The sequence below is a fragment of the Oculina patagonica genome, chromosome 4, assembly GCF_052425735.1.
Source record: "Oculina patagonica isolate OP01 chromosome 4, crgOcupat, whole genome shotgun sequence".
Classification (NCBI taxonomy): Eukaryota; Metazoa; Cnidaria; class Anthozoa; order Scleractinia; family Oculinidae; genus Oculina; species Oculina patagonica.
This window is the reverse complement of record NC_135761.1, coordinates 25,733,054-25,750,454: the sequence shown is the minus strand read 5'-3', so window position 1 is coordinate 25,750,454 and position 17,401 is coordinate 25,733,054. Positions and strand designations below refer to the sequence as shown.

The 17,401-nt window shown below is 37.4% G+C and overlaps 2 protein-coding genes across 2 annotated transcripts; one reads left to right on the top strand and one right to left on the bottom strand.

Annotated features, from left to right (window-relative positions):
* Window positions 1-1,489: 1,489 nt before the first annotated feature.
* LOC144650005 (uncharacterized) lies at window positions 1,490-2,880 on the top strand. The gene is made up of 2 exons (XM_078509642.1): window positions 1,490-1,594; window positions 2,675-2,880. The coding sequence occupies exons 1-2, from the start codon at window positions 1,507-1,509 to the stop codon at window positions 2,878-2,880; spliced, it is 294 nt and encodes a 97-aa protein (XP_078365768.1). The 5' UTR covers window positions 1,490-1,506.
* On the bottom strand, window positions 2,615-8,676 carry LOC144650007 (uncharacterized). Its single transcript, XM_078509644.1, has 4 exons — window positions 8,564-8,676; window positions 6,097-6,185; window positions 4,103-4,247; window positions 2,615-3,044 (listed from the first exon to the last, which is right to left on the bottom strand). Exons 1-3 carry the CDS (start codon window positions 8,619-8,621, stop codon window positions 4,143-4,145), a joined length of 252 nt encoding a protein of 83 aa, XP_078365770.1. The 5' UTR covers window positions 8,622-8,676; the 3' UTR covers window positions 2,615-3,044; window positions 4,103-4,142.
* Between the last annotated feature and the right edge of the window lie 8,725 nt (window positions 8,677-17,401).

Sequence of the window (17,401 nt, the reverse complement as noted above, 5' to 3'; positions counted from 1 at the left end):
CTAATTGCGGCTTCGAAGTTGTTAAAAGAATGATAATAGAGCTATCAAACATTTCCTTATTAATGGCATGTAATTATCGAAAGCTAACCATTTCAAAGCGGCTGGGTTTTTTATTACTAAGGCCGAAAACATATAAATTGTCTCTTCTTTACTCAACTGTTCAAAAGCAGAACCTTACAGCAATACAAGGTTGTGAAGAAAGTTAAGGTGAGACAAGTCGATTATTATGAACTCAGAATACTGAGTTGTTTCCTTGTGCGAGGAGGGAAAACATATTTTGACCTCGCCTAATTCCAAATATGAATGAAGCTAAACGCGCAAACAAACTTATATACGGCGGTTCTTCAGACCGCGATAAAATCGATGTAGTTTAAATATCATAATTGTTGCATGGATCCTTAATGGTCGGGCTACTTTTTTAAAAACATTTTCAAGAGAATGCACTTTCAAAATTATTTAGATCCTTGAGAGCGATAACGGCAAAAATGGACGGGACAACTCAAAATAAAGACAAAGTCAAGTCGAGTCAAACGGATGAATTCAGTAATACAAATAATTTAACCTGAATAAAAGTAATGTCAAAGCCGGAGTGAAAAAAATATCTAATTTCCGTTCCAATTCGCTGAAACAAATCGCCGTCCGTTTTTTGCTTTTTGGCGTAATGGAAGAACAAATAATCGTTTAATGTTTCAAAAAAATGGCCTAGGTTGTAGTCTCAAGGGAAATCTTTAAAATCATCGCATGGGTTTTCACTTTCTAAAACAATCCGAGGCTTTTTATTGCTAGAAGAAACCCTGGTAGCATTTCACTACATATTACAGCTGCATTTTGATTGGCTAATAAATTAGCATCCGATCAATGCACCGAAATTTATTATGGCGTCTTGTATTGTCTTACAATCATCAAAAAAGGCATTGAGTAATAAAACAGTCGAACGACAACATTGTTTAATTAAGGTTACAAACGTCGCGAAATTCTATACGGATATCCTCCTACAAACTTACGTATGGCAATAGACCACAACGTTTGTTCGCCGATTCTAAACTTGATGATCGTTAGTGAAACGAAATTTAAACGTGTCCATGAGACTAACTAATAATGGCTGCCAAAACTAATGGGAAATAAGGTCACTAAAAAGTGGTGAAATTCCAAAATAGTAACAACCTCGTTCCCAACCCTGGGAACGAGGTTGAATAGTAACCAGTTATATTTAGGTTCCTACACTGTTTGCGGCGTAATGTTAAACTTTTCGCATTACTTTACTTTGATTGGCAGGTCGCATCACCGGTTGAACTTAAGTCTAGCTATTCACAGCCCTCTCTATTTTATCGATTTTTTTTTCTCCTTCGATTCGCGGGAATAGTCGCGAGGAACCTTTCGTTCTTCTTACTCGCCCTGGCGTCGCTGCTATTTCGTTCGCATTCTTTTGCGGTGATAAATAGAGAGACTGTGAACAGTATATTAAGTTCCTTTTTTTTCTTCCATGCAGGATAGTCCCCTTGTAGAATGACGAACATCACCTGGTGTATAACCGTGACCTTTTTGGTCTCGTGTCTTCTTGTATCTACAACCGATTCACTTCAGACTCATCATGGTAAGCCACCATGCAATAAGCTACTTATTTACTTGGTATATTTAAACGTATACAAATTGTCCACCATTATCCGTTTTATTTCAATGTGAAGGCTAACAATTCGCTCAGATAGTGAATTATAACATAGCGATAACGAGCAATATGCAGTCAGACGAATTGTAACTTATGTGGCAATTTTACATGACAACGAAATTCTGAAGAAATAACGTTAAAGGAGTAAAATTTAAATAAACCCAAATTCCTAGTAAAGTTTTCGAAACGGCGCATTGCACTTTACGAGAACGGCTCAATTTCCCGCGTCAACCGCCATCAGTTGTTCACAAGCTAATTTTGTTATTTAGCTCTGTGAAAACAGTGAGCTTATCTAATACTTGAATTGCAGTTAAGTTACCAAAATGAGCCGCGGTTAACTGCAACCGCAATAAACCTCTCTCGTGGAAACACGGCACCAGTAGCAGTCCCTTTGAATGAAGTCAAGTTTTATTCTTTTACTTTTAAAACGTTACGCATTATCTAGTTCACAAAATGTGATTCCGTTTTTTGTTCCCTTTACACATTATGATCTGGCAATTTTATCGCAAAATTTTTTAAAAACATAATTTTCACAAATGTATAAGAGCAAAATTCCCATACGAAATGCATACATCCCTGAACCCAGTAGTTCAAGGACTCAATAATTATTCAAGCGGATGAATTCCTATTCCGGCACTGGATAAATTGGACGATTGTATAACGGATACAATTTACCCGCTGGATAACGTTTACTTTTGCGCTTCTTGAACGAAACAGCCTTTAAGCCGATGAAACCAGTCAGGTCTTTACAAGTTTAAGCAGCTTAAAAACAGAAATTGCATCTTCCTAGTTTCAACTCGTAAAAACACCACACATTAAAAAGCGCATGTAAAGCAAAAATAATTTTTTGAGGACGGCTTGGTAGAGATTACAGGTAACTGCGATAAGTTGGCGAATCCTGTATTTGTTTGACTGTCTGTCCACTTAAAAATAATTAGCAGACGGAAAGAGATTTCCATTTTATTAACTTTAAGTTATACTAATAACTGCTCCTCTAACAAATTGCAGATTCAACAGCGAAAGAAAACATGGCAATTCGTGTGTTCAACCACGACTATAGAGCGGCCGTTAGTGATGTCCTTCGCAAACTGGACGACGCACAGCTGGAAAACAGAGGTTTTACCAAGACTATTATCAACAAAACAGTCGCGACAGGAGGTAAAACACCGGTATACTCTACGGTACTTCAGTTTTACAAAACTAGTTCCTTGTAGACGGTTGCTGTTTGTTGAAGAAGAGGTCAGAAGAATTTGGCCCGAGGCCTGGGGACCAGAAGTTTCCAAACGCGTTGTCTCCGCTGTTTCGCGCGCGATGTTTTTTGGCGGGAAAATATGCACGGCTGGCATCGAGGTTCATCTGCCGCCACGTGGAGGCTGTGCTGCGAGGAGGGAGAAAAGAGACAGTAAACCAGAGTGCGAAGACTGGTGTCTGTTTTGCTTTGGCGCTGCCACGGAAGACTGATCCATATAGCATTAGACTGAACTATTGCATTTTAAAATCTTTGAAAATTGTAAGTTCTTCTTTTCCCACGATAGAATTACGAACTAATTACAATCATTATGATTAAAAAATTCTAGTGAAACTTTAACTGCTATTAATAATTATACATGTACAAATGTAGAACTAACAATAAATTGTAATTGAGAATTGATTCAGTTATTACTAAAATTTTAACAACGATACAATTATTCTGGCCTTCGTTGTTCCATAATTCATTCAAACCCAAGACGGGATCTCAAATTGTCGTGCGTCCTCACGCACACCTTCCTAGCTGGGCTCTTTATCGGGCAGATCTGCGCTTGCTGACATTGTTTATGTCAGTGCTCGCATTAAATGCAAGAGGTTTCAAAATAGGTTCTACTGCTAGAATTTTAGAGTCGAAAGTAGTATCAAGACATACAGCCTTACTTGGTCAAAATGTTCTGCCATTTTTTTATATAGCTTAACTGTGTTACCCTGCCAGTTCAGAGTACATATTGCGTTATTACTATTGCAATAATGAATTTTGAACTGGTAAAACTGACTCGAGTAGGGATGTTTCAATTTTAAAATGCAGAAAACTTCGATTTTTGATAAATCAAATGTAAATAGCTAGGTCTGTTTATGCCTTCAGTTTATCATCACATAACTTATTGTTCATACACGTTATTTGATGGCTGCAAACTAACTGAACTACCATCAAAGTTATCCAGTTTCAATCCCTCAGCTGGCAATTGGGGAGTACTTTCACCTCACCATACATATAAATTCAAGTCCCCTCCCCCAGCATATCTGCCTGGTTTGTCTAGCAATCAGTCAAATCATAACCCCTACTTTATAAGGATAACTGATATCGTAAAAAAAAAAGCATCCATACGCCACACTGAGTTCTGTTAATAACAATGTAGCTTCCGTCTGCATATCCAATCATGGGTTACCACAGTGAATTGCACATACCTTGCCACAAGTTTTGGTATTCAGTTCTTGTCTCTTTTTGTCAGCTTGAGTGGCTTTCAGCTTTGTTGCTCGCATACACAGTGTAAAACACAAAGTACAGCGACACAAGGACAGCAAGGATAACAAACAAATACAATAAGACAATCTGAAAAAGATTGAGATAAATTTTACATTCAGTATTCTTCCCAAAGATGGCTTCTGATTCAACATGCATGATTGACAACATGTGGTTCTACAAACTATTCAATCCGTATACAAAATTCTTTCGTCAGGGTGTGATCAGCTAGCTGATCAACTGGGGCAAAGAATAATGCAAATTTCAATGCACCCCTTGCATATGTCTATTCCTCAAATTTTTCATATATAGTGTCATATACATTCTTCCAAAAAAAATTTTTTATTGCCCAGCAAATATGTCTCATAATTAACTGCACCCCTGACAGAGGTTAGTATTTAACACAATGGTAGTCGTGGTAGACAACACTGGAAGAACAGTATAATTTATCTCTTACAAACATTTATCTGGCATGATTAATTATTTATATCCATTCATTTTTCTTCTGGGGTTGGAATGCTCTTATTCGCAAGTAAAAACTAGTGAGCCAAAAAGCCCATCTGGTCAGTGCTCATTTCCGGCTTCCAAACAACAAAGTATATTATAAGTCTAAATAAAAAATTGAAAATGACAAATTTACCAATGTGTCTGTACTGGTTGACATTTAACTTTGCCAAAAATAAGGTCTATAAAACATCTTCAGCTTTGTAAAATTTAGTACCTCATCTAGTTACATGTATATGGGGAAGAGTAGAAAAAAATGTGTTAAAAGGTGGCTGACATTTCAAAAACTGGAGAAAAAGGTATTATGCACATGCAAGATTACATGTAAGTGTCAAAGGCTGTTGAAAGTAGTGAATTTCAGTGAATTTCACTACTTTCAACAGCCTTACCCAGACAACCACACTATAAGAGCTTAAATGGTGAGGGTAACCAAAAATAGTAATATACCAGTATGATTCATATACATCATAAGTTGTAACTTCACGCAAGGGAAGCCTTTTGTTCACTAAAGACCTAAACGATTGCAACTGTAAGAAGAAGAAGTTAAATGCAGATCACTACCTGGCTTTCCCTCAAAGAATTTTACAAACATCATGACAGTGTTCAAGGTCAATAAATAAATAAATAATTAATTAATTAAATTAATTAATAAATTACCTTTATTTAGACCATTACACCGGATTAAAAAGCTTGTGGGGCCTTGTATTCTCGATCGAATTGGAATTTGGAAGACCCCGTTGGTTATAATGCTGGAGGGGGAAAAGATGGTGAACCCAGCGAACTGAAACCTTATCGGAGCAAGGATGAGAACCAACAACAAACTCAACCCACATATGATGCTAAGTTTGTGAATCAAACCCAGGCCAGGTGGTTCCCAAACTGTCTGCCTAAAAACTTAGTCAATCATTTTGAGTGTGCATAAAAATGCCTCAGACTGAACACTACTTGTTAACACTTTGGCTCTCTCAAAAGTCAGTGGAACATTTGTCAGAAAAGGAACTTGACTATCAAATAAAACTCAAAGTGTCCAGTTTGTTAATAATTTAATTTGGTATATTCTGTAACTTTTGTAAATCAACTTCTATGATACTCAGCATGCAATAATTCCTGCAATGTTTGCCTTATATATTAATTTTCAGTCTAGCAGAGTTTGTAAATGAATTTCACCCCATGCCTGTAGTGACCCGTATGAAAACTGTGAAAACTCTGTGGAAATGGAACAAAAAATCACCACATCTCAACATCCTCAATCCAACTGAGCCTTCCAATCATGCAACCCCACTGTCACTGACTGGATACTTACAAGTACATTGTGAACCTACCAAGACTAAACAAGAAGTTCTGCTAAAAAAGAAAAGTAGCTAATCTTCCACATTTCACACCCTTTTTGGTACGAAATGCAAATTTGTACTCATTTTTTAAACTTAATCATTACCTGAATAGTTCCACTTGATTTCTTGGACTGTGCTTTGTCACGGATTGACAGTGTTTTCTTCTTACTACGGCCTTTGAATTCTTGTTTTCCTGATACAGCAAAATATTAATAACAAAGAATGTAAAAACAAGTCTAGGAAAAAATATCTTGTCAGTAGTGAACTATGCACTGTATGCTATATACATGGTGTACTGTGTACTCGTGTGCTTGAAGAATGACCTGGATTAATGATTTTGCTTTCCAGAATAAAATTGAATGTCATTGTTCAAAAGACACCTGAAGACCTTACAGAAGCGATGAAAATTCAGAGGGCCTAATGCAAGTTGTACCAAGTGGAGGCTATGATGTTTTAATAAGTTAAATAAGTGTCCCATGATCAGTTACTGAATGGATCAATATTTCACTTGGTGTATTATTAACACAGGTTAAAAAAATCGGTCCGCGATGCGTACGTGTGGGGGCTTGATAATTTCAAATTTGATTCTTCTTTTTTGTGAATTCATTTAGTACATTCAATTACCTTAAGGCTGCTATTTATTGCGGCAAATAATCTTTGTGATTTTTTGCAAATTCATTCCTTGAAAATTTATGAGCAGCAGGTGATTCAAACATTTCTTTGATGCACATGATAACAGATAAACAGCGGAATGTCTATTACATTGATATACAATATTTTCGCCCTTACGTCATTAAGAATGTAAGCGTAGCGCAGTTGGGTAGGCATCTGACTGGGGAACGAGAGGTCACCAGAGGCCCGAGTTCGAATCCCAGAGGGGACAATTTTTTTCTTTTTTCCTTTTTTTTTTCTTTTTTAACCAGTAGCACTAAAATGGTTTGTTTATTATATCGCTCCGTAGGTATGCATTGCAGAATAATTTACATATATCAGAACATATAGCCATATAAACTGATTCAAGTACAAATGTATTAAATTGTGCTGTTTCTGCGGCTTTCAATATTGGCTTGCGTAAGCGTAAAAGCTCCTCTTGAATTGATGTGCAACCTGCACAGACTTCCAGTCAAACAAAATGTTGGCTAGTATGACTTCGTGAGCTGCTGTAATGACGAGCAACTAAAAGGACAGCTCAGTGAAATCAAAGAAACCACACGAAACGTACAACACGCCAAAATCCAATATGGCCTACTCGACACGCACCGCCGACTCATCCCCAGGCTCTCTCGCAGAAGACCACGTGACACAAGCAAACCCACACACAAATAAATCCCGCAGTCGATAACAATGTGGCGGCTTTGCCCCCACAAAAATCCTAGTTTTGATGTTGTATGCCACATTATAACTCTTCTCATGAGCAGTAGCACATTTATTTGACTGGACAAGCAAAGAAGAATATAAATAGTATGGCCAGTTAGTATTTCTTCTTTTTTGCAACATGGGCAATTGAACTGGAAAACTATTGGCCACATGACATTCAAAGGAAAGCTACATGAACAGGGGATAGCTTGACAGTTGAACAAGGACTGTAATTGTTTTCCTTTGTTAGCAGTAGCCAATAAAATTGCCTGTCAGTCATAATATAAAATGGGCTGACTTAAAAATCTGGGAGTACCTTATTCTCACTTAATTTTGTGAGTGTTGCGCGAAGATTAAAATCGCGAACTTTAATACCATTTAATATCAATAAAATAATGACAAGCTATTGCTTTATTACTGAGTTATTCCAACATGTCTCAGCTTCATGTTTAGGAGATTTTTGTTTGATTTCGTCGATCAGCTATCTTCCACTGCATCCCTCTCACTGTACAAACTGTCCTCTGCCGCTAAGTTCTTCAAAATCTCGCTTGTGCAGTTGTAGATGTACCTATTGGGTATTTAGACTGTGAAATACCTTTTGCTCTGTCATGTTTAACTTGTTTTGTTTGCTGTTTTTTACGATGACGATCATAAATTAATTATGTTGTTACAGTTCTGAAGTCAAAGCTACATATTTCTCTCAAAATCGCGAAATTTAACACTCGCGAAATGACTCTTGATTTTTTGCGAAATTTAGTGAGAATATAAAGGTATATTGCGCTTCGTACAGTCTATCATATTAACCACAGGGAGTCTACAAGATATGGTTGCATACGGTATGCTCCTGCCTTTTGCACCGTACAAATTTCCAACCTTCCATACCCTCACTTTCGTGACCACCCTCCCACCCTGTCCCCATAAGGGAAACCCGATACCTCTAAAACCAACATGGCGGACAAGTAGCAACCGCGAGTCAATTGCAAAAACGGCCATTTGTGACCAGAAAAGAGCTTTAAAATGTAAACTTTGTACTAGCGCATTGAAGCTACAGAAAAGACCACGGTAAATTTTTACAGTAGGCTGCAATGCAGCGAGGTTCCATCGACTCCACGTAAATTGATCTCTCTGACTCTCTCCACAACTCTGGCAACTGCACGGTCAATCGACGATTTTACAGCTACATTTACTAAAGTAAACATGGACTAAAGAACCCACCTATATTTTTCCTGAATTTTTCCACATCCGACCTTCCTTCTGTGTCTTTTCGCCCCATAAGAAAAGACTTCTTGCACAGGATTCAAGTTTGCTTTGTTTTACCTTTATTTATGTTGCATGACGTGTCAGCTTCATTCCCAGTCCCTCGCTCAACTGTGGCACGAATGGCGGGAAAACACAAGGAGGGTCGCCACTGGCCAGAGGTGACGGCAAGGACGGGCTATAAATCTCCACGGCCGGCAAAGCCAGCTCAAAACATTATGCCTTCGCCCTTCGATACGTTTCTCAAGTTAAAAACAGGTACTTTCTTTATGAAATTGAAAATACATGGCAAAATTATTATATATAGATCAATGAGTTAGGCCGGTTGGAACTTTGAAACAAAACATTATGAGCTTTTTAGTTTACTGTTTGTCAAGAAATCAGTTCGCCGTGATGCCCGGAGCGACTTGCAGAGTGATATCGCTTTTTCTCATTCCTGGAATAGAGGTGAGTTTCTTAACTTTGATTTTGATGTTAGAATTTATAATTGCTTAATATAGTTCATTCAAAAATCATGAAAGCGAATAATTTTGTTGATCGATCTTTCCGAGTTCTTACACCGTGACGAGCTTTCCGCCATTTTTAATTGGAACACACGATGTATTGATATTTGTGAAATATTTGAACACTGTAAACAAACAAATGATGTAAAAGATTTTATGATCAAATTTGAGAACTGCAAAGGACCCCAAACAATTTCGCTGTGGAGCCTGGAGCCCCATTTTTTTGTTACTTGGAGCCCTTTGCCGCAGAACGGGGTCAGAACGTGTTGTCTCCTTCGCAGCCGTTATTTGAGATGTCACGCAATGCTCCCCCAGAGAAAAAGGAGACTATAGAACGGGGAGCCCCGAGAATGCTTTCCACTGAGCCCTGGTGTCCTAAACCCCATTGGGACCCTAACCTTATCACGTTTAAAAATTTCTTAGTTACATTTGTCTTTAATTTTACAGCGAGCTTTTAGTAGTGTTTTTTTTTTGTGCTGCAGTAACAACAACAACAACAAGATTACCGAGTTTTCTGTGAACTTTCAGTTCTCAAATTTGAAAAGTAGAATCTTTTACCACGGGCCGTGATGATAGCTGAGAATTGGCCAAAATTTTAACTGTAAGCTGACAAATGGCAGTCTCTTTTAACTTTTGGCTGAGAAATGTTCCTAAAACACCTAGATGAGATGATCAGGTTGGACTTCTCCTAAATATGGTGTAAATTTTACCTTCAAATAAAAATAAGCCACCGAGCACTTTTACGTTTGTCCATGAGCTATAGGATATGTGGAGTTCGTCTAAATATAAAGCCAATAACTAACCGAAGTCCTGGATGCTAAACTAATTTGCATTTGGCGTTACGGCGAAATAATAATATCACTGGGTAGGAAAAACTTTTACCGTTGCTAGGAGATTTTGGTTTTTGGCCAATCACTAAACTGAACAAACAATGGGTATTGTTTCTAAATTTCGTGTTGAGCTCGTAAGTTCAATAAGCACTTTCAATCCCCTGGTTAGGTTTGAAAAAGGCAACAAACTTGTGCCTTTCCCCACATGGTCGGCTATGCAAAAAAGTTTGGCAGCCGGAAATGAGTTTTGGTTTATTTTGGAGGTGTTGGCGGCTGAACGGCAGAGAAGATATGTAAAACTCGGATAGCTTTGTGGTCGTTATTTTCTTTCGCTACGGAGTTAGCTGAAGTTGTCTAACGTTGCCTAAAAAAGCAACGAGTGACATTTTTACCGGTGCAGCAGGCACGGGAAAGCACAGGCGTTCAACTCTATGTGTATGTTTGTTTGTGTGGTCACAACTTACCAATATGAATATTCAAATCTCTTAATTGTTGTTGTGAATATTTAAGCTTCGAAAAATCGGCTTTTACGGCCATGTTTTTGAAATAAGATAAATTAGAAATATTTCCCAACTACTCCGGTTAAACCAATGTTCACTACATCTCACTCCCTGTGTAACTGAATGGTCTCCTTTGGAGACCCCCCAGGTGGGCCACCTTTACCTTCCATATAAGAAAATGGCCACCTTTGGATCTTACGAGCTTCACATGATCGAAGGGATTATTTTCCTTCCCATGGTATTATATACATAGTCTCAAATGCAAATTAGCCAGCTGTAGGCATACCTGCCCCCAAAGGAAATGGTTTTTGTTTCGGGGAGTGGGCACGGGAACTGCAATTGCAAATTAGTTTAGCATCCAGGACTTCTCGGTCCAACAAAAGCTTGGTTACCCAAGTGTTGTAAACTAATTCGAACAAGCAGCTATTTCAACAAGCAGCTATTTCAAAAGAAATAGTGTTTCGTTTCCAGATTGCGGAAGGGTGAGTAGTGTAACACTTAAGAAGAGATGGGTTTGTGGTTTACTTTAATTTGGAGAAGGTCCTAGTGTATGTTGAATTTGTCGAATTTATGCACTAGTGAAGAATGAAAAGAAGAACTTCATCTTCAGTAGTAACTTAAATTCCCATTTAACACCTACTGTACATTTTATGTAAAGGACACATAAACAACGTCCTGCTGCAGTCTAGCTTACAAGAGTTCAAGTAACACGTAAATATTTCTCTTTATAGAAATAGCACGTGTGTTTCTCTCCAAATTAAGTTAAGTGAAGGGAGCTTGCCTTTATCGTTTTTACTCATCCAGTGAAAATTAAAATGATTTTTTTTTTATTTCTGCAGAACACTTTTTGGCTTAAAAATGGCACCTGATAGCATAACTTTGAATGTTACATGAATGGAAAAATAACTTACAGAAAATATTTAAATATATTCCTATCAATGTGTGGAAACAACAAACCACAAGAGTAAAATGCAAGATCAGAGTAATGCAATTAATTTAAATGGTTTATTTTTTGAAACAAACAATCCTAAAATAAATCTGTTCCATAAATACCCCAGTGTTTTGTGACTACTAATCTCTGATAAAATGCAAAACAACACTTTAATCGTAGATGAAATTATTACCTTTTGACAAAAAGCTTAAGGTATATACTTCTCTGAGTTGATCACGTGCTCAAAACAAATAAATGCCAAATTCAAGACAAACCAAAACCCTGGTCGACAAGAACAGAGATGAGCACACTGTTTCGAAGCCATTTCTTCAAAATCAAATGCCTGTTGTCACTTTACAAAGACACGTAAACAACCAGGGCAAATTAATGTAAAAAGCTACCATACACAGATTTTTAACCGGTATTTTTAATTAAGCAAAATTCAAGTTTCAAGAAAGTTTTATGTTATATGTTATATATAGTCATACCAGGATTGTATTTTGCTCGATCCGCGCTGCACGCTCTTCCGGCAAACATAAAATTATCTCCACAGAATAACCAAGTTGCTTCTGTTGTCAGTGTAACAGCCTTACATTGGTAACACTGATAATAACGATTTGCATTTTTGGCGATACTGTGGAGTTTCGATCAGACCGCGATGGCTTTGAATAATCCAAATAATGTTTATATCATTAATTTAATCTCAGAAATCTGCTCCAGCAGTTGCAACGGTAGTTAATGTTGAGCGTTACATCAACTAAGGAGACGAATTTAGTTTAACACGGCAGTTGCACACCTTGCTATACGATACTGTCCATACAAAATTTAAACTTTGAACAGAACAGTTCAACTTGACTGTCTTCTTTTTCGTTCTCAACTTTCCGTGCAGACTCGAATGTTTTTGCGACGCACGTGACACTGATCACGCAATTCCGGGTACATCCACGCGAGAACCCACGCAATTTTGCGTGTATTCGCGCTTTTTGTGACGTCGAAGATGCCGTGAATTTTCATGTACAAATAGAATAGGGAAATCTCCCACATTTAAACATTCCTCTGTTACATGAAGTGAAATTAACTTTGTAACTCACCCGCAAATATAGACTTCTCTTTGTAGCGCACTTAAGCTCTACCGTGCGAGCAAATACGAGATACGCCAAGTCATCCCGTTTTTCTTTGCGCTTGCAAACACTGGTTGGTGGAAATTTACTTCCGTTTCAGAATAATATTAAACGCTACGAGAGCTTTCTCTAGTTTTCTTACAATACATCGCTTTAATCAAACTTAAAACTATTGCAGTCGTCAGGTATTTCTGTTTGCAACGAATCTCAATATTTTTGGTCATGCTGAGGAATATATTTCCGATATTTGAAGAACATGTTTCTACGAAATTAATTGCCATCGGTCATACGTATTTACTTTGTGGTTACGACCGTTCTTGTGATTGGATAGCAGCCCCCGTGCGAGCAAACACGACAAGTCATCCCGTATTTGTTTGCGTTTGCAAACACTGATTGGTGGAAATTTACTTCCGTTTCAGAAAATCGCTAGAATGTTTACTTAACAATTAAACGCTACGAGAGCTTTCTCTAGTTTTCTTACAATACATCGCTTTAATTAAACTTAAAACCATTGCATTCGTCAGATATTTCTGTTTGCAACGAATCTCAATATTATTTGATTATGCTGAGGAATATCTTTCCGATATTTGAAGAACATGTTTTTACGAAATTATTTGTCTTCGGTCAAACGTATTTACTTTGTGGTTACGACCGTTCTTCTGATTGGATAGTAGCCCCCACTGTGTAAATAGTTCACATCGAAGCCAAAATAATACCGTATCGTTTCTGAGGAAACGAAACAAAAAGAAATAGTGTTTCGTTTCCAGATTGCGGAAGGGTGAGAATAGTGTAACACTTAAGGAGAGGTGGGTTTGGGGTTTACTTTAATTCGGAGAAGGTCCTAGTGTATGTTGAATTTGCCGAATTTATGCACGAGTGAAGAATGAAAAAAGAACTTCATATTCAGTAGTAACTTAAATTCCCATTTAACACCTACTGTCCATTTTGTGTAAAGGAGACATAAACTACGTCCTGCTGCAGTTTGGCTTTTAAGAGTTCAAGTAACATTAATATTTCTCTTTATAGAAATAGCATGTGTCTTTCTCTCCAAATTAAGTTAAGTGAAGGGAGCTTGCCTTTATCGTTTTTACTCATCCAGTGGAAATTAAAATGATTTTTTTTATTTCTGCAGAACACTTTTTTTGCTTAAAAATGGCACCTGATAGCATAACTTTGAATGTTACATGAATGGAAAAATAACTTACAGAAAATATTTAAATATATTCCTATCAATGTGGGGAAATATCAAACCACAAGAGTAAAATGCAAGATCAGAGTAATGCAATTAATTTAAATGGTTTATTTTTTGAAACAAACAATCCTAAAATAAATCAGTTCCATAAATAAAGTGTTTTGTGACTACTGATCTCTGATAAAATGCAAAACAACACTTTAATCGTAGATGAAATTATTACCTTTTGACAAAAAGCTTGAGGTATATACTTCTCTGAGTTGATCACATGCTCAAATCAAATAAATGCCAAATTCAAGACAAACCAAAACCCTGGCCGACAAAAACAGAGATGAGCACACTGTTTCGAAGCCATTTCTTCAAAATCAAATGCCTGTTGTCACTTTACAAAGACACGTAAACAACCAGGGCAAATTAATGTAAAAAGCTACCATACACAGATTTTTAACAAGGATTTTTAATTAAGCAAAATTCAAGTTTAAAAAAAGTTTTATGTTATATGTTATATATAGTCATACAAGGATTGTATTTTGCTCGATCCGCGCTGTACGCTCTCCCGGCAAATATAAAATTATCTCCACAGAATAAGACACAGGCAAGTTGCTTCTGTTGTCAGTGTAACAGCCTTGCATTGGTAACACTGATAATAACGATTTGCATTTTTGGCGATACTGTGGAGTTTCGATCAGACCGCGATGGCTTTGAATAATCCAAACTAATGTTTATCAGTATCATTAATTTTATCTCATAAATCTGCTCCAGCAGTTGCAACGGTAGTTAATGTTGAGCGTTACATCAACTAAGGAGACGAATTTAGCTCGAAACGGCTGTTGCACACCTTGCTATACGATACTGTCCATACAAAATTTAAGCTTTGAACAGAACTTCTCAACTTTCCGTGCAGACTCGAATGTTTTTGCGACGCCGATGTGACACTGATCACGCAATTCCGGGTACATCCACGCGAGAACCCACGTAATTTTGCGTGTATTCGCGCTGTTTGTGACGCCGAAGATGCCGTGAGATTTTCCTGTACAAATAGAATAGGGCAATCTCCTACATTTATACATTCCTCTGTTACATGAAGTGAAATTAACTTTGTAAGTCACCTGCAAATATGCACATCTCTTTGTAGCGCACTTAAGCTCTACCGTGCGAGCAAACACGAGATACGCCAAGTCATCCCGTTTTTCTTTGCGCTTGCAAACACTGGTTGGTGGAAATTTACTTCCGTTTCAGAATAATATTAAACGCTACGAGAGCTGTCTCTAGTTTTCTTACAATACATCGCTTTAATCAAACTTAAAACCATTGCAGTCGTTAAATATTTCTGTTTGCAACGAATCTCAATATTTTTGGTCATGCAGAGGAATATATTTCCGATATTTGAAGAACATGACTGTTTTTACGAAATTAATTGCCATCGGTCATACGTATTTACTTTGTGGTTACGACCGTTCTTGTGATTGGATAGCAGCCCCCCGTGCGAGCAAACACGACAAGTCATCCCGTTTTTGTTTGCGCTTGCAAACACTGATTGGTGGAAATTTACTTCCGTTTCAGAAAATCGCTAGAATGTTTACTTAACAATTAAACGCTACGAGAGCTTTCTCTAGTTTTCTTACAATACATCGCTTTAATCAAACTTAAAACCATTGCAGTCGTCAGATATTTCTGTTTGCAACGAATCTCAATATTTTTTATCATGCAGAGGAATATCTTTCCGATATTTGAAGAACATGTTTTACGAAATTAATTGCCTTCGGTCAAACGTATTTACTTTGTGGTTACGACCGTTCTTCTGATTGGATAGTAGCCCCCACTGTGTAAATAGTTCACATCGAAGCCAAAATAATACCTTATCGTTTCTGAGGAAACGAAACAAAAACGAAAGAAGACGAAGACTTAGTTATTGGTTTTATATTTAGACGAACTCCACTTATCCTATCATAGCTCATGGTTTGTTTGGATCCGTGGGACAGACGCCTTTGGACCCCATGGCTATCCTTTCAGTTCTTAGCAAGCGTTACTTAAGTGCAGGCGTAGCAGCCTATATGACGACTTCCATGCAAAATGGCCGCTATTAATTTTAATGGAGAGGCAGGAGCGGTTGAACGATTGATAAGCAATGGAAGTCTCCGAAAACCATCGGATGATATTCGACACTTTAACTAGCACTGTTCGAATGGACAGATGGACACGGTTGGAAACTGATCAAGAGAAACGTTATAAACAAAATGAAAAACAAATGTAAGAAATAAAAGTTAAATTGACATTATTGAGATATGTCAAAATTAATTAGCTGACAGCTTAGGAATGGCTCAACTCTTAAAGCTGAAAAATGGCCTGAATTTTAAGTCCTAACTGAAAAACCAGTATTCACACCAAACCCTCTTTGCCAGATCCCTTTACTAAAGAACTCGACATCGGACTCTGCCTTTTTTGTATACAAAGACTGTATTTCGTGCAATGTTCGCCCCAACTGAAATGGCGGCAAGCTTGCGTGAAAACGGTTTATTGTATAAAATAAGTGGTACTTAAAGATTCCATTAGGCCGTGACGTATACTTTGTTCTTTCCACGTATTGACCTCATCCGTGCATCATTTGTTTCGATATTGCTTTAGTACTGACGCACGCCGAATAGAACTTTGACGGGCAAAGTTAAAAACTAATGAAGTATAAACTGCTTATTTAATAAAATATAATTCAGAAAATACACATTAAAACATGCATAACAGCAAACACAAAAAAAGTGGAAGAATAAAAAAGAGCTGAAATTGCTCGGGTATAGTTTATACTTCATCAATAAAAAGTTCTACCGCTTTGCCGTTTCTAAACAACAAGCGTCTTTAAATCATAGATGGTTTCATAAATAGTTTAACTTGAAATTTTAGCATCACCTCCTCAAAGAGTATAATCAGCTGTTTTGCGCAGTGCAAAAGAGGTATCTTATAAATTGACTGAAAGCGAAATCGAGGGCTTATTGAAGCATCGCGATATATTGCCAGAATTCGCCTATTATATCGCTCCTTAGATAATTATTACGGTTGTGCCGTTGGTTTCATTTTGATTTGGGAAAGGAGTCGCGGGAGGTATGGTGAGAGGGCAACGGCTGGAAAGGAGATTGACTAGCGGAATAGTTGGCCGAAATGGTTGGTGTTCGTCGGTAACAGAAACAAGCAGATTTAGTCTCGAATTAACTAATTCCTTCCTTAGCACACATACAGCTACTTAGTTAGAGTCAGTACACAACAACTTGACTAAATTGAACACGCAGAAACTTTCTCATATCTGGCACACAGGCACTTATAGACGCATATAGTACCATATTTTAGAAACTTGAAAACATTTTTTTAGTTAAGTAGCATTACATCATCAGCCACCCAGGTGAATAAATGGGTAGCGGCGAATTTAATGCTGTGGTTATAACCCCGCGATGGACTAGCATCCCATCCAGGGGGGAATAGAAATACTCCTAGTCGCTTCCTGTTACGGAAACAGGGATAAGCTCCGGCCTGATGGGTCACTGGGCTCGAACGCAGATGTTCCCTTTTTTTTTAATCATTCTGTATTATTTTTAAGAAATTAGATGTATTTATTACTAACAGATTTTACAACAACTCGGCGTTCTAAAATTTTATAGAAGTTCTTTGGAATCTTCTTTAAAATCTCCTGAGACATTGTAAGAAGGAAGATAACATTTCGTAAAAACGGTATA

What these genes read in the sequence shown, in the direction of transcription:
- LOC144650007 (XM_078509644.1), bottom strand. Translation starts at nt 8,621, where the DNA reads ATGGGGCGAAAAGACACAGAAGGAAGGTCGGATGTGGAAAAATTCAGG. An exon ending in AAAATTCAGGAAAAATATAG is followed by an intron (nt 6,186 to 8,563) that starts GTGGGTTCTTTA and finishes TTGCTGTATCAG; the next exon opens with GAAAACAAGAATTCAAAGGC. An exon ending in AATCAAGTGGAACTATTCAG is followed by an intron (nt 4,248 to 6,096) that starts GTAATGATTAAG and finishes AATCTTTTTCAG; the next exon opens with ATTGTCTTATTGTATTTGTT.
- LOC144650005 (XM_078509642.1), top strand. Translation starts at nt 1,507, where the DNA reads ATGACGAACATCACCTGGTGTATAACCGTGACCTTTTTGGTCTCGTGT. An exon ending in TTCACTTCAGACTCATCATG is followed by an intron (nt 1,595 to 2,674) that starts GTAAGCCACCAT and finishes AACAAATTGCAG; the next exon opens with ATTCAACAGCGAAAGAAAAC.